The sequence below is a fragment of the Bos grunniens genome, chromosome X (assembly GCF_055505025.1).
Source record: "Bos grunniens cultivar Pamir isolate PY7600 chromosome X, Bosgru_T2T1.0, whole genome shotgun sequence".
NCBI classification, from domain to species: domain Eukaryota; kingdom Metazoa; phylum Chordata; class Mammalia; order Artiodactyla; family Bovidae; genus Bos; species Bos grunniens.
Window position 1 is genome coordinate 144,055,529 of NC_141194.1, and position 27,310 is coordinate 144,082,838.

At 41.4% G+C, this 27,310-nt stretch overlaps 1 protein-coding gene across 3 annotated transcripts in view; it reads right to left on the bottom strand.

Moving 5' to 3' along the window:
- The window catches only part of DOCK11 (dedicator of cytokinesis 11), a 212,089-nt gene that overhangs the window by 94,634 nt on the left and 90,145 nt on the right, over nucleotides 1–27,310 (bottom strand). For all 3 annotated transcript variants that reach the window (XM_086388270.1, XM_086388268.1, XM_086388269.1), the window contains exons 13-23: nucleotides 23,044–23,166; nucleotides 21,403–21,485; nucleotides 18,280–18,402; nucleotides 18,001–18,077; nucleotides 14,818–15,002; nucleotides 14,661–14,726; nucleotides 12,866–12,958; nucleotides 10,761–10,884; nucleotides 5,999–6,120; nucleotides 5,319–5,405; nucleotides 2,522–2,611 (exon numbers count right to left, since the gene is read on the bottom strand). In XM_086388270.1, the coding sequence (XP_086244396.1) occupies nucleotides 2,522–2,611; nucleotides 5,319–5,405; nucleotides 5,999–6,120; nucleotides 10,761–10,884; nucleotides 12,866–12,958; nucleotides 14,661–14,726; nucleotides 14,818–15,002; nucleotides 18,001–18,077; nucleotides 18,280–18,402; nucleotides 21,403–21,485; nucleotides 23,044–23,166 (1,173 nt within the window). The remainder of the gene's footprint in view (nucleotides 1–2,521; nucleotides 2,612–5,318; nucleotides 5,406–5,998; nucleotides 6,121–10,760; nucleotides 10,885–12,865; nucleotides 12,959–14,660; nucleotides 14,727–14,817; nucleotides 15,003–18,000; nucleotides 18,078–18,279; nucleotides 18,403–21,402; nucleotides 21,486–23,043; nucleotides 23,167–27,310) is intronic.

The following is a 27,310-nucleotide window of genomic DNA, read 5'->3' on the forward strand; positions in this document are numbered from 1 at the left end:
ACTCAATAATTATTTGGGGGATGACAGAATAAATGAAGGAATCAAAGGGATAAAGATGGGAACCCTCTAATCTCAGTGGTTCCACAGTTTTGTGAACTCTGAGCATTTATATCCTGTATCATGCAATTGACATTTAATTACATATTGCTTTGGATGATTATTTGCACTACTGACTTATATTGTCATTTGACTTAAGTGGGCCCCTCTCGACTGGTCATAAGATCCCTATGGAAAATAGCCTAAGTTATTCTTCTTTGCAAGACACAGCATCTAGGAAAATACTGAACACATAATAAGCTCAGCATGTGGATGGTTAGATGAAGTGATTGAACAATGTCATTTATAAGGGCAAGAGATGGCAAGGTTTGATAAAAAGTACACGGGGCTAGGAGTCAAAAGACCCATCAAAAGACATGCTCGGCTCTGATCTCCTACTAACCAGGTGAATAACCACTGGCAAATCTCTGTCCTCAGGCCTCAGTGTCCTCATCTGCAAAAAAAGTATCCCTAAAGATACCTTTTAGCACTAACATTCCATACAGGAGTTTGGCACTTTCTATAAACACATGGCATTTCATTCATTGCCACTAGAGGGCGAGCACAGGTCACAGAACTAACAGAAATTCCACACCCTCAAAAACACAAATATGAATACCTTTCTTCCCCCTCCATTCTAAGAATATCAATACAGGAAATTTAACTTTGTTAAAACTTTTACAAAGCTTCCCCAGTGGAAGAATAAAGCCACGGATCTGAGCAGACAAGGCATTCACATATAGAGCGGGATTCTGGACATTACCCAAGATAAGGACTTGAAATTAGGTGACTTACTGTACTTCTTAATGCTCATTAAGAATAAAAGCCACCATTTATCGGCTACCTGCCTGATTCTACCTTTCCAACAATCTATTTTCTGTATGGTAAGCAGGATGATTCTTTAAAAACCAAAGTCACATTACATCACACTCCTTTGTTCACAGCTCCCCATCTCATCATATCTTACGAAGCCCTACTGCACCAGTAACCCAGCTATCTTTTCCAATGGGGCGGCCTATCCTTCCATGTGCCAGCCACACTGGAACTCCTCCTGTTTCTGGAACACACCAAGGAAGCTCCTCGGGGCCTCTGCACTTGCTGTTTCCAGCCCTTGCCCAGAATTCCACATGGCTGGCACCCTCCTTTCCCTTAGGTCTCTTTACTGGAGAGCTCCTTGTTGACAATCTAAAAAAGAGATCCTTATCACTCCTTATTTCCCTTCCCTATATTCTGTTTTTCTTTATAGTACTTATTACCAACTGACATAAGATATACAGTTGACCCTCCATCTCCACATATTTCACATCTGCAGATATGGAGAGCTGACTGCAAGGGACTTGAGAATCTCTGGTATCTAGGGAGGGTCCTGGAACCATGACTGCAGATGTATATATTTATTCATTTATGTGTTTAGTGTCCATCTGTCTCCACAACAAAGTAAGCTCCTTGAAAATAGAGATATTGTCTGTTTTCTTCACTTATCCTCCCCATGTTTAGAATGAAGCCTGGCCCACAGGAGGTACTCAAGAAAAAAGTGTGGAATGAATACCACACAGCAGATGCCCTGTCTCACTGAGGCCTCACAATCACTGTACAAGTGGGTATTACTGTTATATTTATGAGACAGAAGAAAAAACAAAGGCTTGGAGAAGTTAAGTAACTTGGTCAAGGTCAATCACAGAGCTAACAAGTGACAGAGCTGGGGTACAAGCTCATTTTGTGATTCCAGAACCCATACACGTATTACCTCATTCACACTGCCTCTCTGAAAGAAATGTCTATTTTTGTTCATTTCACATCATTCATTATTAACATATGTCAAAAGGGAAATCCTGTAGAGGACTTCATTTAAAATCAAAACTCCTCAGACTGGCCATGGCTGATCTACTGAAGGCGCAGCCAAGAGAAAAGCTACTGTCAGCTGGGTCTTATGACATGTGCTTTGTCCCACCATGTTAGGGAATAAACGGAATCTTGGATTCTCAATGCTTTTGATAAAATATGGCATTTCTTATGGCTCCTATGCACAATGCAGCAACTAGGTTCCCTCTTATCAGCTGACCCTTTTGATACTCTTTCACCTACGGACCCAGGAACCATTTCACATTGTATTCCAAGTAAAAGTGACTCGTTTCTCCTGGCCTTTTTCTCCACAGCATTCTCTACCTTTACTGGGCTGTCAGCAAGATGAGAAAAGACCTGGAAAAATCAATCTATGGACCCAAAATAAACATTTTCATGAGATTTTTTTTTAAGTATGTTGTTGAATTCTGGCTAAAACATTCTCTTCCTAATGCCACGCTTCCGTTGTGTGCTTCTAAACAGCCACTTGATGGAAAAGGACATAGTAGAAAGTGCTCTCTTGAGGATTTGCAACCAAAAGTATTTTCAAGTATTCATTTTTTTTTTGGCCCCCCACATCAAAAATGTGGCAACCAAAAGACAAGAAAAACAAACCTTTCACAGAAAGCTGCTGTTCATTTACCTTTAAATATTTAATGAGCTCCCCAGGAACTTCTTTCGAGCCTGACTGAATCAGCTGGCAATGCTGGAAGAATTTGTGCACATGCAGATCCTGAAAACCAGATGGATACAGCCATATGAAATTTGATTCATTACCCACAAAACACAGGCTCTCCACCTCTACCACCCGTCCTCCCACTCAGAATCTTGCAAGCCTGTTTCCCCAGGTTTTCTAATGACCCGACTCGGCATCTACAGCCACCAGCACACATGTTCCTCCTTGAGTCCCAGAGTCCTCTCAATCCACACACAAAACAGCGAACCAGGCCCATTCAGCATGCATCTCAGTGCACCGGGTAGGCCACCATTTATGTCCAACAGTGTCAGACTTTATTTTTCTGGGCTCCAAAATCACTGCAGATGGTGATTGCAGCCATGAAATTAAAAGATGCTTACTCCTTGGAAGGAAAGTTATGACCAACCTAGATAGCATATTCAAAAGCAGAGACATTACTTTGCCAACAAAGGTCCGTCTAGTCAAGGCTATGGTTTTTCCTGGGGTCATGTATGGCTGTGAGAGTTGGACTGTGAAGAAAGCTGAGAGCCAAAGAATTGATGCTTTTGAACTGTGGTGTTGGAGAAGACTCTTGAGAGTCCCTTGGACTGCAAGGAGATCCAGCCAGTCCATTCTGAAGGAGATCAGCTCTGGGATTTCTTTGGAAGGAATGATGCTAAAGCTGAAACTCCAGTACTTTGGCCACCTCATGTGAAGAGTTGACTCATTGGAAAATACTCTGATGCTGGGAGGGATTGGGGGCAGGAGGAGAAGGGGACGACAGAGGATGAGATGGCTGGATGGCATCACTGACTCGATGGACCTGAGTCTCAGTCAACTCCGGGAGGTGGTGATGGACAGGGAGGCCTGGCATGCTGCGATTCATGGGGTCACAAAGAGTCGGACACGACTAAGCAACTGAACTGAACTGAACTGAACTGAGTCCAATATTTGTTTCCTCTTTTCAGTAATGTCATCTCTGAAGTTGGGCCGCTTCTGTATTTTAATGGAACAAGCAGGAAGAGAGGTCTGAACTGACAGGTGAAGAAAAGGGAGTCACCTGACCCTGCGGCAGCCAGTGTCCAACTGTCCTATGTGAAATCTGCAGACACTGAATCTGTGGATAGCACAGACTGTCTCAGGAATCAGAATCAAGAAATTCCGGATGAATTGAGAAAGTAGAATTGACATATATACACAATCATGTGTAAAATAGCTAGCTAGTGGGAAGCTGCCATATAGCACGGGGACCTCAGCTCTGTGCTCTGTGATGACCTAGAGGGATGAGAGCTGGGGTCGGGCGGGGGGGAGGCGCGGAGGGAGGTCCAAGAGGGAGAGGATATATGTATACATATAGCTGATTCAGGCTTCCCAAGTGGCGCCACTGCCAAAGAATCCACCTACAATGCAGAAGACGCGAGAGACTTGGGTTCAGTCCCTGGGTTGGAAAGATCCCCTGGAGGAGGGGATGGCAACCCACTCCAGTATTCTTGCCTGGAGAATCCCATGGACAGAGGAGCCTGGTGGGTTACAGCCCATGGGGTCACAAAGAGTCGGACACAACTGAAGCAACTGAGAAAGCATGCATCGCTGATTCACGTTGCGGTACAGCAGAAACTATCACAACAATGTAAAGAAATTATCCTCCAATTTTAACAAAAGGGATTAAAGAGAAAAAAATGGAAATCGGATTTTGACCTGCTTCCTCTAATTATTATCTGTGGGACCTTGGGTAAATCTTTTAACCTGACTGAGCCCCTGTTTCTTTTCCTGTAAAAGGATGGAATGGCCAAGGAAACCTGAGAGGGCTGCACCAAGGAGTGTGGGCTTCACCTTCTCCACCATGATTTTTCAAATGGTGCTTGAGGTGTCTCACAGATACTTGATTCTAATTTCAAGGATGCTGAGTCTAAGAGCAAACTGTAGTAGCTAACCCTGATCCACTGACTGCCAACTTCTGTGTTCAGCTCCAGTCTAACCATAAGAAAAACATCAGACTAATTCCAACAGAGAGGCATCTGCAAAGTACCAGTAGTTCTGAAAACTGACAAGGTCACCCAAAGCAACGAAACACTCGGAACTTGTCACAGCCAAGAGCCTAAGGGAATGTGAAAACTAAAAGTAACATGTTATCCTGGATAGAATCCTGAAACTGCAAGGGGTACTAATAGGTAAAAACTAAAGAAATCTGAATAAAGGCCAGACTTCAGCTAATGATTATGTCTCAATACTGCTTCAAAAGTTGTAACAAGGGTGTCACACTCATGTTAAATGTTAACACTAGAGGAAACTTGGTATAGGGCATATGGGAGGTAGCTGAACTATCCTCATAATTTTTCTGTAAATCTAAAACAGCTCAAAAAAAATATATGGTTTAAAAATGGTGATAATAGCCTCCACATTTTTTTCAGAGTTTTGGAAGATTCTAATCAGTCAATGGGAATAAAAGGATTTGGTCATTTGAGAAGAACTTAAAAATTTGAGCTATTATTAAGAATGGTGTTATTAACTATTGAGAAAGTGTTTCAGGCCACAACTTCTCTATATTCATGTAGAAATGAATATCATCTATTTTAATCAAGAAAAAAACCTCAAGTATTAAAATTGACAAAATTCAGGGACTTCCCTCATGGTCCAGTGGTTAAGACTCCTCACTTCCAAAGTAGGAGGCATGGGTTTGATCCCTGGCTGGGGAACTAAGGTCCCACATGCCACATGGCGTGGCCAAAAAAAATTTTTGACAAATTCATGGGATGCAACTTACTTGAGTGTAAATGGTAGACTCCAAGTGGCTTTTGATCTTCAACAAAGGCTTTGCACCATCTACCCACTTAATATCCACATTCGGTTGCTGGGAACAGAAAACATACATGTGAGTTTTTGTACCATAGTAATGGACAGATGAGCAATATATGTATTTCAACATTTTTCTCAGAAACAAATGTGCTAGTTTCAGACATAGGGAATTATTGGAGAAAATAACCTGCCTTTAGAATAAATGTATCCTAAATCATTTTGAAGTTCCCATCCTTTGCAGGCGGATACTTTTCCTAATGACAATAAAAATGACTATAAGAAGGAATTTTTTTATCATGCACAAAATCAGAGTCCCATTTTAAGTTACTGGAATCAACTGACATGAGGTTACTTTGTCAAACTATGATAGAAACTTCCCAACACTCGTTTTCCATACTTACTTTGTTGTGGACCAGCATCAGCCCTCAAACTACACTCTGAGTAGCTATCAACCACACTAAACCATCCAATACGCCAACAGTATTCTATTTTTTAAACATTTCATCATATACGGAAAACTGAATCACTTTGCTGTACAGCAGAAATTAACATGACACTAAATCAACTGTACTTGAATAACATTTTTTAAAAGAAGGCAAAAATAACATTTCATCATGATTTCTTCAACAAATACAGATATTTTCCTACCCTTCTGGATTCTGCATCATTCAGATTCATGTAGCCTGGGGGAAGATTGGCGGAAACTGGCAGCTGCTGCTCCAATGTGATGATTCTACCATCCTTCAGTAAAGGTACCCAGGCAAAGCCAACTGACAAGACAATAATCAACCATGAGAAATGAAATCACAGATGCAATTAGCTACACAAATATCTGGTCACTGGGGAGCAGGGTAGGGCTGGTGATGCTGCCAGGGGTTTGTATGTGAGAGTCCAGGTATTGGGCATCCAAGCACTGGGGGAAAAAAAAATGACTTTGGATGGCTTCCTAATCCTAGCCTGGCCACTAACAGGTTATTCACGCTACCTCCTTGACTATAATAGGAACAATAACACCCAGGTCTTCTATAGAATAGTGAGTGAAAGACCAAAGTGAGCTGATACACCAAAACACTTGGAAGCTTTTAAAGTGCATCCATTTCATTATCTTGACATACTAGGGGAGCATTTTGGTAGACTTATTTTTTTGGATTCAGATGTCTCTTGTCCACCTTACAGTCTCATATCCGAGACTATAATCAGACAGCAATCACCGTGTTGCAAAATTTCTTCCAGCAACCCTAGGGTAAGTAAAGGACTGTGGAAAATGAAGGTCACACGTCAGGGTTACGTTCTATATTTATACACAGCAGTATTTGGTTGGGTGGTTTTCCTGATTACAGAAGGAAGAGAGGTAGCAAGAGAATACAGCCACAGCACAGTACTTACAACTGGAATCACTGAGAGATTTTCCTCCCCAGTCTCTACATTTCTTAACAGTTCTACCCCAAAGAGCCTCTTGGCTTCTTATTAGAAAACTCATCATGTTCTAAGCTAAAAAAGCCAGAGCCATCTGTGTTGCTCAAGTCAAGCAGTGTCAGTATTTCCATTATAGAGATTACTTTGGACTTCAAGTGTTTATAACTTAGCTGTAAAAAGGATTGCTCTGAACTGAGTTCTGGCATATGACGGAGGGTGTTGGCTCGAGAGTACTTTTGAAAGCCACTGCCTTCTGATGCTTTAAAATTCTTTGTGTGAGTGTGTGGGTGTGTGTGTGTGTGCACGATGTGTGCGTGTGTTTACAGTGTGAACACAAAAGTCAACACAAATCTGGTTAGAACGTGTCTAATTTGGCAAAGCTTTAATTCTTAAAGAGACTGATACGTTGCATTCTCCAAGTAGACTGAATGGCTTTCTCAGACGCCAAAGCACGCCTGCAGGGCATCTTTACTAGTACAGCTTCAGTAATGCTTTACCCAGGGCTTTTCTTTTAGAAAAAGCAGAGGAAAGTAACATGAGCAGAAGAACCATTCAAAAGGACTCTGTCAAAGTAGTTAAACTGAAAATCAGACAAATGACAAAAGGTTTCCAGTCCAGAAAGCAGGAAAAGGAAAAGATATTTCTTGTTTTTCAGGGATATTTTTTCCTTACATAAATTTTTATTGACATATAATTCAGATGCCTTACAATTAATCTATTTAAAGGATACAATTCAATGGTTCTTAGTATATTCACAAAGCTCTACATCTATTGCCACTACCTAATTCCAAAACTTTTTTATCACCCCCAGAAGGAACTCCATACCCCACAGAAGTCACGTTCTATTTCCTCTTCTTCAAGTCCCGGACACCACTGATCTACTTTCTGTCTCTATGGAATTGCTTGGGCAACATTGTTGCACTGCAAATCAATCAGAGCATGGCCAAGTGTGTCTCTTAGTCAAAAGTCATCTAGAATGCTTGGAACCTATAAAGGTACAATGTCAAGCAATGCCTCAAAGGTGTGAAACCACTTAAAGGATAGACAGTTAAAAGTGATGAGTGCTGGGGAGGAGTTTGGGATTAACAGATATACACTACTCTATATAAAATAGATTTTAAAAACTAGCACCTGCTGTATACAGCACAGGGAACTATGTCCAATACCCTGTAATAACCTATAATGGAAAAGAATCTGAAAAAGAACAGATATGTGTGTATATATACATATGTACGTATAACTGAGTCACTTTGCTGTACACCTGAAACATTATAAATCAATAATACTTCAAAAAAACTTAAATATATATATTTTAAAAACTGATGAGTAGCAAGAAAATAACCACCTCATGCTCTACTGAGCATCTTGCCCACTTCTGTCTAGGATCTGGATAAGACAACATTTGTTAGTTTCCTCTGGAGGTACACTGTCATATACCTCACTGTCTCATTATTCTGCTAGATTTCTTCTCAACCTGCAAGGTCACTATCCTAAATGAACTGCAATTTCTAAGGGGATCTAGAACAAGAACACACTATCCACAAAGGGACTTTCCTAATATTCAGTACTGCTGCCTGCTGGGCATCACTCAGATGTGTCACTAACATTGCAAACTCAGCATCAGTCAAAACCCACCAGCCCTAGGCATAACTCTGCTACTCGGCAATACCTTCTTTCCAGTTTTGAAACTTCAGTGCTAACTTTGAATCATCTCTCTAGAGGCCAATCACTTGCCAGGCCCAGTATATTCCTCTGCAATTGTCTTTTTCTCCACCCTCACCACCTGCCCCCCACCCACCCACCATTACAGCCCCACTGTGGTCCCCTTCCTCTCCTGAACTCTTGAAACAACCCCCTAACTGGTGTTTCCTTCCTTCCTTCTTCCTGCTCCACCTCACCTCACCCATTATATTGCTGCCTGATTGGATTTCCTGCAAAACAGCTCCTACTGGTGTTTATAACCCTCCAGTATTTCCTATTGGTAACAGAACAAAATCAAACCCACAACCTGGTATTCAGGGCCTTCTATCATCTGACTCTTCCTTTTCAATCTGGCATCCTATGCTTCCCTCCCCAGTTCCCGGTGCTCCAGTGCATGGAACTATTTGGGGTTCCCTGTCCAGATCCCTCAATACTCTGCCTCTATACTGGCTATTCCTTCATGCTGGAATCCTCTACCTTCCTGTCATGACTGCATTGTCAAAATCTATGCCACCCTTCAATACCTCACCCAAACACCATCTCCTCCTGGAAGCCTTCCCTGATTCCCAGCCACTTGTCCTTCCACCAGTTGAACTGAATAATTTTATGTGATGTCAGAGAATAACTCGCTCTTCTCTGATATCACATAGCACCATTTTATTGGTAACTACTACTTTCTGTCTTGTGTTATAAATGTCTACATAGATCTTGTTTCCCCCACTGGACCATGTGCTCACTGAAGATGACATCTATGTTTGATGCTCCACTGTCTTCTCCATATTACCTACTACAATATCTAGTACATAATAGATATGCAGACATATTTACCAAGTGAATGAACAAATTTAAGATGGGTCCAGGCTAACGACACAGAAGCAGCCTGAATGCCCATCAACAGAGGAAAGGATAAAGAAGATGTGGCACATATATATGATGAAATATTACTCAGCCATAAAAAGGAATGAAGTTGTGCCATTTGCAGAGGCATGGACGGACCTAGAGGCTGTCATACAGAGTGAACTAAGTCAAAAAGAGAAAAACAAATATCACATATTAATGCATATGTATGGAATCTAGAAAAATGGTATAGATGAATCTATTTGCAAAGCAGAAATAGAGACACAGATGTACAGAACAAACAAATGGACACCAAGGGTGGGAGGGGGTGGTGGAAAGAATTGGAAGATTGGGATTGACATATACATACTACCTTGTATAAAATGGATTAACTAATGAAAATAGACTATATAGCACAGGAATCTCTATTCAGTGCTCCCTGATGACAAAGAGGGGATATATGTATACATATAGCTGATTCACTTTGCTGTACAATAGAAACTAATGTAACATTGTAAAGCAACTAAACTCCACTAAAAATGGTAAAAAAAAAAAAAAAAAAAAAAAGAAAGAAAGAAAGAAAGGAAAAGATGGGCACAGGCTAACTTGGATTTGAATCCCAAAGCATACTGACACTGAGATAGTGGATGTGGCATGGGCCATGTCCATAGGACCTGTGATACTCTCCCAAGGATGCTTCCCATTGGTCTATCTAAAGCCTCGAGGAATGAGACCACAATTGGGGCTTCACTACCAATGCTTATTCAAGTTTGTTAAATCTATCCTCTTCTCCATAGAATTCCAATCTCCCTTGGGTTCAAAAATGCCCATGGCTCTGGGCTCACTTCCTTCTTCTCAATGAGTAGAGCTGCAAGATTCTGCTTGCTGGGCCATTCCACACAAAAGAAATAACAAAAATATAGCATCACAATATGGGTTTCTCTCTGAGAAGAACAATATTACTTTATGTTGCCTACAGTAGTCTAAGCACACTGGCAAGCATTTGGACATGATGTTGAGTAGAAATGATGATAAAATTAACATGTAATTCATATTTTAGCAAGGAAATTTTAACTCAGAAATGCACTTTTTGATAAGGGGAAGCGGTCTGTAGCTTGATGAAAGAGGGTATATCCTAAGACAACTCCATTTCGAATAGCTCTAGAGAGAGAGATTTAAAGAATGCATGGATATGTGTATACCTATAGCTGATTTACATTGTTGTACAGCAGAAATTAACACAACATTGTAAAGCAATTATACTCTAACATTTTTTTTTATTTTTAAAAGATACACACTTATAGATAGATTAGACATAGATATAAATATAGATAAATAGATAGAAAGAAAATCCAAAAAAGAATAGATGCATATATATGTACAAGTGAATCAAGTTGCTGTACACCTCAAACACCGCATTTTAAATCAACTATTCTCCAATAAAGAACACACGTACCTGGAGTTTCAACTGTGTCCTGCTTTTTCGTTGTTCCCTTTGTGTTAATTTCACAACTTACGTGATAGAAAGTGAAAAGCAAATGATGTTTTTGATGAAGGTGAATGGGAAGCTCAATTTTTATCTGAAATGAAAGCAAAATTATATAGAGCATTTTGTTTTCTTCGTCAAGTGGGACTGTCAGACCTTTAGCTTTGTTTCATCATACTTTTCCAATGACATAATTTTCTAAATCACAGGTTAAGTGGTCAAATAATAGATATCATTTAAATATATTCCAAATGCCTTTCTGGTCAGTTTCAGTTTGACAACAATATTCTCTTGGGTTGTGAGGGCTGATTTATTACTCTTCCTGGAGAGTTGTGGATTCTCCTGGATTCAACTTTGCAGAAGCATTTTCTGAAACACTGGATCAAAACCACATCCTTAAAGCCCAGAGATACTATGTAATTCAATCTGAGTCAGTGAATCCAATCCATCTACAATGTGCACTGAATTTGAAAACCTGCCTTTTTTTTTTTTTTTCAAAATCATTGCCCTCCTCTGCGTGGAAAAAAAAAATAAGCCTTTATGAATAAATGAGCAAAAAGTCACTGAGGTATTATGGAATCCACAAATTACAGTTGTATAAATTTCTTTAGAGGAAAAACACAGCTTTACTCTTGAATAAATAAAAAGTATCATGACACATGCATTTCATGCTAAAAATTAATACTTTAATACAAGCACCTCAAGTAATTTGCCAATCAGAACCCAAGTGAATGTTTTTAATGTCTCCTGGGAAGGATGTGGGCGACAGATCACAGATTTAATTGATTTAACGCACATGCGTGGACCTGCCCAGGAACCCATGTAAGCCTACACGCTCACACTCACTTTCCTGGTTAATACATAGCAAATGTTTCAAAAGTCCGTTTCTGGCTTCCTAACATGGATTACTTACTACATGAACAAGCTTTCTCTCTAGTGACTGGCACTGGTTATAGAGAGGAATACATTAAACAGCTTGGTGATGGGACATCTGGCCTAATTATCATTCACACAAGACACGGCTTTGGTGTGATAACTAATTTCTGTTGTAGGTATATTTCACCACAGAATATGCCTATTCACAGCATCTAGACCATCTGGGTATCTAATGCTCTGCTGCACATAAATATGGACACACTCCCTCCCTGGGTGGCAAAAACACATTCCCTGCAAAGGTTGGGGCACTGGACTGAGCAAGTCCCGGGCTGGGGTTTCAGGCCTCCATACTACAGCAGCTGGGCCTGGGGAACTGGGGACAGCAGGGTGGGGGGATGGTTTCTGACCAAGCCAGGGATGGACACGTGGAGCCTGAGAAGCAGAAACAGCAGACCTTCTGGCCTGGGATGCACACCCAGGTTCCATGGAGACACACGGTTATCAAAGGCAGCCTGCGGATTTGGATAAGCTGTCTATGCACAGACTAGAGGAGGTTTTGACAGAGACACTCAGAGAGACACTGAGAAGGACACAGACACGCAGAGACAGAGAAGTGGGAAGAAAGACAGCCAGGGACAGAATCGGGCAACCTGACTGAGGACAGGTGCTCAGAGGCCGGGAGATGGCCTCTGTCTATATTGCACTGAGGCATTTGGTGCAGCCGATGGGATTCTGGGGGCCCAGCCACACTGCTGTGTCTCTCAGAGCATTTCACTTACAGACAGGCTGCACCCTCCCATGCAGAACCACAGGAGGTAAGAGCTAGGAGGGCCTTCAGAAAACCCCTTCCAAATGTCTTATTTTAAACTCTGGAAATTGGAGACTCAGGGAGGGGAAGTGACCTGCTCAAGGTCATGGAGCCAGCTGATGTCCAAGTGTGGGCTAGAAGTCCTGTTCCAGTCTGGCGTTTGTTTCCTATGTTATCCCATGTCAGAGCCCCTTCTATCTGTGGGCCCAGGCTCCACTGTCACCAAAGGGCACCAAGCAGGCAGTGGCCCTTCATTCTGATGTGACATTTTCTATTTTCATGTGACTAACCACTCAGGGATTGAAGGTGCAGATGCAAGACTGGAAATGATTCAAACAGAAAAGAAACAACCACCACAGCATTTTCTCAATGAGAAAATAAGGTATTTTACCTCATCATAGAACTCTGGATTTTGGTTGTGATGTGAGACCACAGCATAAGCATTTGTGGTAAAGACAGACCCTGCAGGTTTTCCATAGATACACTGCAAAAGAAGGAAACAGAGTCACCACTCTCCAAGCTGCTCTTTAAACAGAATGCTAGAGAACCACATACAGTTACAGGCATCTGTGAGCACCGGGTCATGGCCAAGCCCACCCAGCTCTCACCATGAGCCTGTAAATTCCAAATCATTTCCAGTCACTCCAGACACCCCCAGACATCGCCTAACTTGGCTCCATGGATGCTGCTGAATTTCCTGCCACCAAAGAAATATAATTTCAACCTAGCTGACAGGAAGTGGCTGAACACTTCTAATCATTTGGAAGGGAAACACTCTCCAGCCAGGCCTGGCAAGCTTACTTCTCTCATGCTGTTTGCACTTCTTAATATGAGAAGCTCCTCCTTGGTCGGTCAGCAACATGTGCTGAATGCTCATTGTGCGTGGGCCAGGTAAGGAGTTTTAACAGAACCAACAGCAGATCCGTTCCTAGCCTCAAGGAATTAGAAAATGAATGGCCATTAGGCCAGAAAGGCTTACTGTTTTCTCACTTTACGAGCTATACTTTCAGAGTCACCAGCTTGCTGCTACACCAATAAAATGAATGGAAGGCTTTCTAGGGTTCAGTGGAAAGATCTGATTTCATTTCTAGTGTGAGTTTTTCACTTCCATAGGCTTAATACGTTCAAGGATGAATATGGAGTCGACGAGCCAGGCTCCTAATGGCCTCACCCGAGTACTTCAGAGCCAGCCTCCAGGCCAGCTAAGAAATGAAACTGACACTCGCCTGCTCTCCTGAAATATGGTTATGAAGGCAATTTGCAGGAACTGCAGAGAGGTAACCTAAGAATCTTTGAGAATACAAAAGGATAGTGCACGGAGATGAAAAAAAACTATTCTCAGCTCCACTGAAGAAGAAGCTGAGAACCTACATCTCATTTTAGCCAGCTAATCCTTAATTTAACTTAGGTTTCTCTGTGAAAAAAATCTCTTCTCAAAGATGAGAGCTATTAAACATTCAATGACTTAATCAGGGATATTCCAGCCTCTTTTCCTAGGTGGTTTAAGTGGAAGACTCGCCATCCATCTGTCTGATTTAGGCTCAAGCTAGAGACGTGGGGAGCCAGATAAACACTTTGTGATGGCTAGATGTTCAGACTTCTCTCTCAGGCCTCTGATTCCTGGGCTAAAGAGCCAAAAGTAAAAGGTGGCTATAAAGAGTGAAACTGACAGGTATTTTAAGGATCACAGTATCAGATACTGAGATGCTTTTCCTAGATCACTCATTCAAGTTTGGAGGCACCATTTGGCCAGCCACAGACTCGAAGTCATATCTCAGATCAAAGCAGTCATGCTGTGCTACTGTCAGCTTGAAGCCCATTCAGGTTTCAAGGAGAAAGGAGTTTAAACTCCCCTGATGGTACCACTATAAGCTGTCAGAAGAAAATGACCTTGTGATTGGGCATTGAAGCAAGGCAAAACCCAAGTGGAGCAAAGGCAAAAATTCTGGCATATGCAGCTTACCCTTTTTAAAGCTATATATACGCTCCTAACACGTTGTGTCATTTCTTAATATTTAACTCAATCTTGCCGGTAATGTTTAAGAATAGAAAAGGCAATATTACATTTGTCAGTTTACTACATTTTCTTTGACATTTAAGCACATGAAACTTAGCATTTGAAACTACCTACTACCAAAATGTCTGTCTCTATGAAAAATGCATGCTTATCAATATCACAAACAAACCTTTAGAGCGCTAGCATCACTTTCATCCGAATCCCGGAATTCCACACAGACCGCAATGTTCCTTGCCTAAAAACGATTCATCATTCACAATGAGTCACAAAACGAGAAGATTATAAACAAGTGTAACACCCCAAAATGTATAGTTTACCCTGTTTACCTTGGCGAATGTTTTCTGGCTATCATATTTTAATTGCAAGGGATATACATATAGATGGTTTTTGTAAATGGTAAATGGGTAACAATATTTCGTCATTTCGGGAACAAACTCTTCAACTTCCACAGTAATATTTTGACAATTCTTTTCAAAGGGCTTCAGAGGCACATATGAAGAAGTAATACAATCTATAGCAGAAAAAAAAACAGGCAAAGATGCAACAATTGTTAACACATTCCTGCATTTATAAATATATATATATACCTGGATTGTGTTCTCAAAGAGCCGTTTAACAAACAGAATTCTTAGTGATTGACAAAAACTCATACAGCCACTTCAAGAACCCAGAAGAACAAGTAGGAATAAGTAGCCTGATGCTGATTTTAGTGAAACCCTTCAAACCAGATGCGGATTGCTATTTCATTCTCAACGTAGAGTGATTTTCCAAATATAACACATCATAATTTTGACAAATTTAAACTCTGCAAAGAAATCCATTACATTTTTCCTCCTGTGACTGCAATTTAGCTTTTCACTGCAAATTTTTATTGGTATCAGGGAAGTAACAGTAAATTTATGCCAATTAGCTCATGGCTAGTCCCTCTTAAAAAGTTAACGTAGTACAGGTGCAAATTTTCACTTAAGGAATAATGGCAGCCTTCTGAAACTACAGATCTTCAGATGTGTTACCAATAATAAATTCCATCCTCCCGAATGTGGAAAACAGAAAGCCTTAGAGAAGTATAGCAGCACATGTTATTAAGGTAGCCACTTGCAGTAAAGGTTATTCATACACTTAAAGGGGCTCTAAGACTGCTGGTCCTTGCTGAAGAGTGATATTGATGGAGAAGAAATATGCATGAGAGTCAAATCTGAGGACATAATAATTTTCACTGGGTTTGGTTTTCTATGATAGCGATACTTACAATAAAATATCTGGAAGAACAGAGTAAAGGTCCACAGATAAAAGTGATCATTTCACCACCCAGAGTTAACTACTGCTCATATTTTGGCATATTTTCTTGTAGTCTTCTTCCTATGTATGTCTCATCTAACAAACACAAAAATCTCACTGCATAGAGAACTGTATCCTAGTTGTTGGTATTTTATCTGATATCTTATTTCATGAACTCTTTGTAAACATCATTTTGCAGAGCTGCATACAAGTTTCATGGTATCAGGATGCCATAACTGAACTGAACCACACATGACTGAACCGTGACTGAACCACACTGACAGTGTCGTACTCTTTGGTTGCTTTCAATCCCTTCTGTAATATAGACAACACTTCAAAAAATATCTTATGCATAAACTCGTGTCTACACTTCTTTAGGAAAAAATAATCCATTGAACTCTTAGATGTTTTAACATGCCAATTGCCACTCTCCTACTTACAATCCTTTTGTGACTTCTCATTGTACTTGGGATGAAATTCAGTTTTTTAAGGAGTTACCGTGGTTTTCACAATGCTCTTCATGATGTGATTCTTCCTACTTCTCCCACTTCATTTCCTATCTCCTGTGTTCACATCACACACTAGACTAGAGTCTCATTGGTTCCTTTTGCGTCCATACAAACCAAGCTAGCTGCACCTCAAGATCTTTACATGTGACACCCTCAGAGTAGAATGTACAGTCCCAAGCATTTCATGCTGGCTGGGCCACATGGTGAGCCTTCCTTAGCCACCCTTTTTGAAAGCAGCCCACCCAATCAGAGACAGAAAGTATTCATTTGCTTTCTTGTTTAAATGTCTGTCACTCCTTCTAGACTGTAATCTCCATACTTTCAAAGCACCTAGTAAGTATTTAATAAAGTTTACTCAATGAATGTTTATTTGCTGAATAAATGGATAGATAATGTCAGAATTAGAATGCCTTAGTTACAGACGTTCATGGATGTCTCTTGCCAAACTGTACTCCTACTCGAGATGGGTGATGGTGCCTGGCCAAAACTAAGCCGGCATTAGACAGTTACAGTTTATTTTTTGCAAATTTGATAGATGAACAAAAACATAACAATGCTGAAATATTTACATTTGTGTTAGTGGCATAATTACTGAGACTGGATGTTTTCCAATTATTTACCAGTCATTTTATTTCCTGCAAATTGTTTTTTCTGTCTTCTGTCCATTTTTCTCCTGGGATCATAGATTCTTGTCTTTAGACAAGAAAAGAAATTCTCCTTTTGGATCCCTTCACTGATGAAATTCAGCCAAGGCAAAAGGAGCAGAAACTGACTGGAACACACTCACATCATATATTATACATGAAACAGCATCTGATAAAAATCAACTTAATTTACTTCCTAATCTCTAACCATTCACCATGTGTCCTGGGTTGAATAGTGTCCCACCAAAATTCATGTCCATTGGAAACTCAGAATGTGACCTTATTTGGAAATAGGGCCTTAGCAGATGTCATTAGTTAAGATGAGATCATAATAGATTAAAGTGAAGTCGCTCAGTCGTGTCCGACTGTTTGTGACCCCATGGACTGTAGCCTACCAGGCTCCTCCGTCCATGGGATTTTCCAGGCAAGAGTACTGGAGTGGGGTGCCATTTCCCTCTCCAGGAGATCTTCCCGACCCAGGGAGTGAACCCAGGTCTCCTGCATTGCAGGCAGACGCTCTACCGTCTGAGCCACCAGGGAAGTCCATGTAATAGATTAAGGTGGGCCTTAAATCCAGTGACTGGTGCTCTTAGTAGAAGACCATACGAGGACAGAGACAGAGACCAGAATGATGCGTCTATAAGCCAAAGGATGCCCAGGCTAGCCAACAGCCACTAGAAGCCAGGAAGAGGAGATTCTTCCTCAGAGCCCTGAGAGGGAGCGTGGCCATGCTGACACCTTGATTTTGACTTCCAGCCTCTGGAAACACAAGAGAAGATTTGTTGTTTTAAGCCACCCAGTTTGTAATACTTTCTTACAGCAGCCCTAGGAAACAAATACTCCATGTAAATCTCAAGAAAAATGTTAGGAAGATAAAACACCTGGTAGTTGAGTGCTCTCAAAGCAGGGGGCCCGGGTTCGATCACTAGTCAGGGAACTAGATCCCACATGCCACAACTAAGAGGTCATGTGCTGCAACTAAGACCTGGCACACCGAAATAAATAAACATTAACAAAATAAAAACCCTGAGATTCAAACGTAGCCTTTTAGGTTTATTTGCAATATTTAAGTTCTTACTTGAAAAATCCACAGGAACACATTCTACTGTGATGTTTAGCTGCCCAGGAATAATCTGCAATTTGGTCTTCTCTGGCCTAGATGTAAAATAAGAATATTTTATATTCAAAAAATATGATTACTAAGTGCACTGGTTACCATTTATTCAAACTTCCAAATGCTTCCAAATCCAAATGCTCCAACATTTGATTTTTCCCACATATGACTCACATTCATCATTCAAAGAAACTATAATTCATCTATGATATTGATTTACTGCAGTAACTCTAAAACACTTACTTCTTGTATTCTGAGAGCAACTTGAGAATGTCTTCATTGGAAAGCTTGCTACTATCTTGTTTATACAAAGGAGAAAATCTCCCATCCACATCCAGAGAGCCTTGAATATCTTTGAAAATGGGCCTAAAAGAGCAACAGAGGGTTTTTTTTTTTTAACTCGAAAGTATAGATAAATTAAAGATCAAATAGTGGTGATGGGAACATAAAATGGTGAAACTCTTTTGGAAAATAATTTGGCAGTTTCTCATGAAGTTAAGCATATACCTACCCTCTGATCCTGCGATTCAACTCCTAGGCATATTTCCACATGGTACTTGAATGTTCACAGCAGATTTATTTGTTATGGCCACAAACTGGCAACCATCCAGATATTCATCAACAAATGAATGGGTAAACTAATCGTGGTATATTCTTACAATGGAATACTACTCAGTGAACAACTGATACAACATTATGAATAAAATACAAAAACAGACTGAGAACAAGAAACCATAGGCAAGGTTACATACTGCATAATTCCATTGATATGAAGTCCAGAATAGGTAAAAGTCATCTAAGGTCAGTGGTTGCCTGGCTGGGAGTGGATGGTTGATTGGACAGGGATGTGAGGAACTCTCTGGAGTGATAGAAATGTTCTAGATCTTGGTAGGGGTGGTAGTTATATGACTATATACATCTGTGAAAATTTATCAAGCTGGACATATAAATGTACATTTTAATCAAAGATAAATTATATCTCAGTGAAGTTGATAAAAATTGAATTAGATCTTTAAGATCAACTTATATAGAGTTTATATCTATAAAATTTCTAATATGAATTAGAATTATTCCCTCCTCCTTCTCTTCTTTCATTTTCAAAGTAGCTATTTTACTGCCAGAACAGGAAGTAATATACAAGCACCCAACAGACTGGAAGCAACTATGGCCCAAAGCACAATCTCCCCTGGCAGAGCCTCTGAAAACTGCGGGTAAAGGCACTAACTACCATTCCTACTTCTAAGCATACCTCCTTTATTTTCAGTAAACAGGGGTTTATCACACAGCTTTTAAATATCCCAGCCAAGCCTTTAGAGTCAGTTCCTGTTGCTGCTAACAACCCAAATAATTTAAGAAGAAAAAAAAACAGCATAATTCCACATCAGAACTGGGGATTAAAGCTTCTAACTTTGAAGATTTTATAATTTATTTTTCTACAAGCACATTAGCATCAAGCAGTTACTGATGTGGCCTAAAAAGGGGTGGAGAGCTTGTGCCATGGCTGTCTATAGTGGGCTCTGAATTCAGGTCCTGTTAGTTCTAAGACCTGCTTACACACACGCCATGTGAACTTAGGCAAGGATTTATTTTTGCATTTCTGTGACTCAAATTCCTCATCTCCAAGATGGGGGAGAAGAGTACCTACCTCTAAAAGAAATATGCATTAAGCACGTAGACGCCTGCCTTGTACGTGCATGTGTGTTAAGTCTCTTCAGTTGTGTCTGACCCTTTGAAACCCTATGGACTGAAGCCCACCAGGCTCCTCTGTCCGTGAGATTCTCCAAGCAAGAAAATTGGAATGGGTTGCCATTTCCTCCTCCAGGGGATCTTCCCGACCCAGGGATCGAACCTGTGTCTCTTATGACTCCTGCATTGGCATGTAGGTTCTTTACCACTAGCGCCACCTGGGAAGCCCACCTGTACAGTTAGCACTTAATTACCATAAATATTGGACTGGCCAAAAAGTTCATTCTAGTTTTTAAAACCTGAACGAACTTTCTGACCAATAAGTAACAGCAGCAGCCACTGGAGCACCACTAAGTATGTTTCACCTTCTGGAACAGCTAAGTATACCACCTTCCACTACTCTTTGCCATTGACCTATCCTTGGCTAGCACTTCTTACTAGTTGGCAAAATAAGGACAAGGTGCCTTTTCATCTACCAACATGTAACACATTTTGAGACCCTTTCCCAAGTGAAATGATTATAGTGATAGAACAGTTACTGACCTTAAATCTCCCACTCTTATGGTACTCCCCAGCACCCACTGAACATAACTCACTGAATTATTCAGAACATAGTGCCCTTTACCCAGAAGTTCCAGTGATTTGTACAGGCTGTACCATAAACAAGTCAGGGAACTTGTACTTCAAAGGGCGTATAAGCAAGGAATACAGTTTCAGTCATCACTGAGGTAGACTGGCAAGATTTAGAGAAAAATCATGTACACCACCATCAGATATGTGGTACAATTAACACACTTCCCAATATACTACCCATGAATAAGTTGCCAAATTTGTCATCAGAAAGCAAGAAAATCTAAGTAATTACACACTTGCACTGAGCAACTACATTTTTTGCCTTCTAGTTTTTAGTATGTTTTTCAGAATTACTTTATGATGGCTTTTCAAAGCATAAACCCAGCCAACTCTAAAATAGTGGGCACACTGTACATAATTCACTGCAATTTCTGGTTTTCTGGAAAAAAATTCCATCACTTTAGCAAATAAGCTCTGTTTTAAAATGCAATAAAATTAAGTGGTGTCAGTCAGATCAGTAACCCAAGCCAAAGAAAATTTCCCTGAAGCAAGACATTTGAAAAAATGAAAGGGTCTTTGAGGCACAGCAAATTCTAAAAGAAAGAATATTTATATCCTGCTATAGACTGAATGTTTGTGTCACTCCGCTGCCCCTACACCCCCAAATTCATATGTTGAGATCTAATCCCTAAGGTGATGGTATTTGTATGGCCTTTGAGAGGTGATTCAGTCATGAGGATGTAGCCCTTATGAATAGGATTAGTGTCCTTATAAGAGGCCAGAGAGATAGCCTGCTCTCATTTCACTATGTGAGACTACAAGGAGAAACTGGTTGTGTAAAACCTGGAAAAGAGTCCTCACCAGAACCCAACCATGCACTCTGATCTCAAGTTTCTAACCTCAGAGATTGTCAGAAATGAACGTCTGTTGTTTAAACCACCAGTCTAACTTGTTATGGCAGCCTGAATGGACTGAGACACATCCGAAGTGTCCCAATATATAACTGGTTTGTCAGAAACAGACTTCTGAATGCTGCTGGCAAGGACAATAGCCCTCAACTTCACACAGGAGCATGAATAGATGGGTCAGAAATACATTTGTACAAACCTGGCAGCCCAAGCAAAGGGCATTCTGTACTGTCCAAGGCGGCTACACACTTGCTTAGCTGTCCTGTGCACCTTCTGGGCCGTCTAAGGTTAGAAATAAAAAGATAGGCTCAGATTTGTCCAAACTATCAGAGACTCACCCAGAACAAATAATTTCCCTAACTTACTGATATAAAACATCAAAAACTAGGAAAACAAGATACAGAAATAGTTATAAATAAAACACAACACACATCAGCCACCTACTTTTCAAGATAAAAGTATTTCCTAAGGTTATGGATTTTCTCATCAACAGAGCCCTCGTCAAGATATCAGAAGACAAACAAAATAGATGTATGGCATGTTTTGTACTGCAGACTGCTACTAGGAAAATAATTCAGCAGTTTTAATGTCTATTTCCTTTCACACATGAGCAGGCATATACTTATCATTCTTGGGTGAAGTTGGTTCTGGGTACTGCTGACCTTTTTACTCCCAAGATAAAAGCCAAATGACCAAGACTCAATGCAATTAGTTTAGCGTGGGCAGGAGCTGCTGTTTGCACAGGCACTGGGAGATGACAAAGGAGATAAACTGCCTATAGAGTCTAAACAGGCTGTGAAATGCTGCCTCTATGCTATCCCTAGGGATACAGAATGATGAAGGCTTTTATCTATATTGTTGAGACTTTTCCCCCCACAAATTAGTCATTCGTGTCCTCAGCATCTCCCACTTAATAACACTATTTTCATCCACAACTAAAGGCTACATACAACAGACTGACTCATAAGTACTCAGAAGCTGGATTGCCGCTAATGAACTATGCCATGAATGCTTTCCGTCTTTGGGCCTGACTTTTCTCATTTATAAAATGAGAGAGGATTAGATCAATAATTTCCAAAAGTTCAGAATTCATGATACAGAAATTTGGAGAATTATCTGCATCGCCAACTTTTAAGGTTGCCATTTAAAGATTGTGTCTGATTCTTTGTGACTCCGTGGACTATAGCCTACCAGGCTCCTCTGTCCATGGGGATTCTCCAGGCAAGAATACTGGAGTGGGTTGCCATGCCCTCCTCTAGGCAATCTTCCTACAATCCCTGCCACTTCACACACCAACATTATAGAAAGACAGATAGGTGTGATGTTTAAAAAGTAGGAAGTGCAAAAATCTCAGAATAAACTCCTTCAAATTGAATACCCTGAAGCTTCATGAATGGCTCACTATCTTGGCTTTCTTTTCTCATGTCATCAGAGACAGGATTAAATTTGAGTACCGTCTGGCATTTACCCTTGTTGCTCTGACATCTTTGGCTAATATGCAGGGCTGGGAATAAAGAAAGAGTAGCTATTTCCAAGGATATAGTGTCAATGAACATATGTTGCCTAAAAGCCTTTAGCTCTGATTTTGATAAACAAGCAAAAAGCAGATTGCCATGTAAAAAGGGGAAAAAAAAGTCATTTTCAAGCTTAAACGTGCATACTTACAGAGCACACGATATTTTCAGAATATATTGCATGCTGAAAGAATGTTGGTTTTTTTGTTGTTGTTGTTGTTATTGTCTTTCTTTTTAGAGGCATCATTGACATTATCATTTAAAGTATCAATAAAAGGCAAATTTTGCATTTGGCTGAAATGCTCACAAATGATCTTTATAAATACCTTTGCCGGGTCGGAATTTTTGATGTAGGGTTCTGCACAGTGTGTGATGTTTCCTTGGAGAACCTTTTCAATTCTTGCAACCAGGAAAATTTCAGGATGTGGATTCGTCACTGAGAAAATTCCCTGGAAAAAAATTCCTTCTGTTAGATTTTTCTTTAATGTAATCTCATGCATACAGTTGCTTGGTTAGTGATTCCTAGCGGTGTGTTTGGCACAGAATATTGATATTCAACATAGGATCATGTCCAGGGCCCTGGTAAGAGATAGCATTTCCATTCATACAGTTTTCAAAGGTCCTGATTGATGTTCCTTTCAATATAGATTTTCAATTTTGTCACCAGTCTCACATCTATTAGTCCCCAAAGTGTAGGTGTCACCCTGACTACTTAGCCTCTTGTGTTTGGTGGGGTATGCAAGGTGTATCCTTAGGCCTAATCAATACAATGTGTATTGTTTGGCTTAAAGTAGCATGTGCTAAAATAGCATACATTGCTGAAGTGGGACAGGACATGCATTTTTAAAAGTAGCTGCCTGTAACTCCACTGCAATTCACTCACCCTTAACTACTACTAAAGGTAGCCAAGAAGGATGAAAACACTTTACTATTCTGCATAGAATAAAAACTAAATCATCCTATAGAAAACACTCCTTTGCTGCAGCAGAAGAGCTCTGGTGCTCTCAATGTAAAGGTAGAGGACAGACGATCCAAAAACTCCTTTTGTTCCAAAACAGTTTGTTTCAGGGACTAATGTAGATGCTACCAAGCCCCATGTGGAACAACTATACCATCTCATGTCCAGCTCAGCTCTTTCCAAATATAATATATTCCAAATAGCCCGTTAGGTGGTGATGTCTGTTGCTTAAATGAGCATCACACAAGTGAATTTGAATGGAAAAATCCATCGTTGGGACTCTACCAAGTTTTATTTTGTCTGCTTGGTATATTAACAACTGTGTTAAGATAGTGTGTTCCAGTTTTCAAAGCATTTCAGACTCATGAGCTCATCTGTTGCAGATAGAACTCTCTGAGGTAGACAGAAAAGAAGAGAACACTGAGTAGAGGACACTAAGTAATCCCCCCCAAATCCAAATGGCGTCTAAGGGTCCTGGATTATGGCTGATTCACCTTCGGATTCCCAAGCAGCAACGATGGAAGAAAGTGGTTAAAAGTTGTTCGAGGAGTTAAATTTCCTGGGTTCAAATTCTGGCCCCACTATTTATGGGTTTAGATAAAGTCACATCCTCCCTATAGCTCAGATTTCCCACCTATGAAATGGGCTATGACAAGAGGAATGGCTATTTTGTAATCTTCTTGAGTGGATTCAATGAAGTAACGCACATTAGGTAACTGGTTACCAGAGTAACCCACATCTCAAGGTCGCAGAATCCGATTTTTGGTTCTGCCAGCAGCATGCTGCCTGGGTTATGAGATGCAGCTGGCAGAGTGCTGGAGCAACCCACAGAAAGTATGCTGAGCAGTGCTTTTGAGCACCATCTCAGGCTTTCGATTGTCACATAACTGTGCTAGATAGCTTTTGTGCACCCTCCCCTTAGTCTTTGGGAAGATCCCCTGGAGAAGGAGCCTGGCAAGCTACAGTCCATGGGGTCACAAAGAATTTGACACGACTGAGCCACTAACATTTTTCACTTTTTTTTCTCGTCTTCATAAAAACCCTCAAACAAAGGCACTACGACACACACTTCTTACAGATTAAGAAACTGAGGCGTAGTTAGGTTTGTGCGGTAAGTGGGTGACGACTGCACTCAGGGCTTCCAGACAATACAGCCCAGGCTACAGAGCCACTCAGCCTATCAACACAGGCTCCCATTGTCTCACCTGATAAAGCTGGATGAGAAGAGCAACGCTGCTGACTGCCGCAACTAACATTCACTGAGCACCTTCTGTGCCCAGTACTCTAGCCATTTCCCTACACTGATGCCAGAAACAAACATGATCGTGTCAAAGGATGTGACAATTTTATCAGAGGAAGCTGCTTTGACTGTGTGATCCCCGTGACTGCTGCTCTCACTAGCAGCCCTACCGTACTGAGCAAATTCGGCAGGTTGGCACAGGGCCGAGTGCTTTCTGGGATGGGGCACCTTAGACACATGAGAATGCTGAGGCACAGAGATGCTCACTGTTCAACTAACCAGGATTTCAAGGTAGGGGGACACTCTCTGAGGCAGTTTTGCCTTTTGCCCCTTAGCTTCCACCTCTTCTCCACTCCCCAGAACACAGTGGGGTAGCTAGAGAATACGCTGGAATCCCAGGTGGCCTGGGAGTCTGGTTTTTCAGGACAAGGCCCTCCTTTCCCACCAAGGAGACACGGCTATCCCTGCCTCTCTTCAGGGTGACTGTCACCCACATCACTGCCCCCTCCCTCTAAGGAACGGGCCAGGTGTCCCCACTCTCCCAGGGTGTGGCAGGGCATGTGGTAGCAGTGCCCTTTTTCACTAGCTCCACACCTGCTGACCCCCAGTGGGGAGCACACAAACAGACTCCCAAGGGTCAGCACCTCCCCCACAACCCCACCCTAGGTCATCTTGAGGGACCCAGGACACCGAGCTCTATCTGGGCACTTGGGAAGGAACTGTTAGGCAGCTGAGAGTGAAGTGACTGGTCACAGTAGCTGGTTGGTGTCAGGAAGGCAAAACTACTCGATGGGCTCAGCTTCTTCCTATTCCTGTGGTCAACTGTTGCTCCTCAGGAAGCCGCTACAGAGAAAGACTCTCCAAGGAGCAGATGGGGAGAACCTAGAATAGCTCCAAGCACCACCATCCACCGAGCCCTGGGAGTAGGTGGCCTCTTCCTATAGATCCTGCTGCCGCTTGAACAGCCTTGCTGTAGGGGTGGGGTCTTCACACTTTCCACAAGTGCCAGGGAAGTGCCATGTCCCTCTCTAGGGTGAGAGGGAAGCAGAACGGCAGGAGGGGAGGGGCAGGAAGGGGGAAGCTGCACTCTGGGGCCTGTCAGAGCCAGATTCAGGTCCTGTTCCTCACCATTGTAGCTCTGGGACCTTGAATGAGTCACCTGGTTGCTCCGTGCCTCAGTTTCCTCATCTGTAAAATGGGGATAGGAATAGGACCTATCTACTTTACTAGGGTGTGGTAAGAATTAAATGACTTCACACAAGGACTTCTCTGGTGGTCCAGTGGCTAAGACCCTGCAGTCCCAGTGAAGGGGGCCCAGGTTCAACTGCTACAACAAAAGATCCCACATTCCACATGCTAAGACCTGGCACAGCTAAATAAATAAATATTAAGAAAAAATAAATGACTTCATACGGATAAAGCACCTAGAGGAAGACTGAAAAAAATATTGCTGGAAAAGAAATCAATGAGTTCAGATCAGTGTTCAGATCTGCTAATACTGTCTCTCCCTATACACTACTGCATCCTAGTCCTGAACGGAAGAAGTTGAGGAAAAAGCCTTCTTCAAAAGGGAATGTTCAACTATTTGAAGTAAAGGACCACTTCCTGATATCTTTACTGGATCTGGGGAAAGAGTGCAAAATGATCAAGCCATTTGAGGCCACTTCCATTCATTCTCACCTCTGCAGCTTTCATCTACTCCTTTGAAACCTCCCTGATGTCCCACAACTTCTGCGCCATCTTCTAAGTCAACTTTCAACCCCTGAAGCCTCCTCACATTCCAAACCCCTCCACTCCCATTGTGTTATACATCAGTTCAGTTCAGTTCAGTCGCTCAGTCATGTCTAGCCCTTTGCAACCTCATGGACTGCAGCACGCCAGGCCTCCCTGTCCATCACCAACTCTGGGAGTTTACTCAAACTCATGTCCGTTGAGTCAGTGCTACCATCCATCTCATCCTCTGTCATCCCCTTCTCCTGCCGCCCTCAATCTTTCCCAGCATCAGGGTCTTTTCAAATGAATCAGTTCTTCACATCACGTGGCCAAAGTACTGGAGTTTCAGTTTCAGCATCAGTCCTTCCAATGAATACTCAGGACTGATTTCCTTTAGAATGGACTGGTTGGATCTCCTTGCAGTCCAAGGGACTCTCGAGCATCTTCTCCAACACCACAGTTCAAAAGCATCAATTCTTCGGCCCTTGGTCTTCTTTATAGTCCAACTCTCACATTCATATACGACTACTGGAAAAACCATAGCTTTGACTAGACGGATTTGTTGCAAAATGATGTCTCTGCTTTTTAATATTCTGTCTACGTTGGTCATACCTTTTCTTCTAAGGAGCAAGCGTCTTTTAATAATATGGCTGCAGTCACTATCTGGAGTGATTTTGGAGCA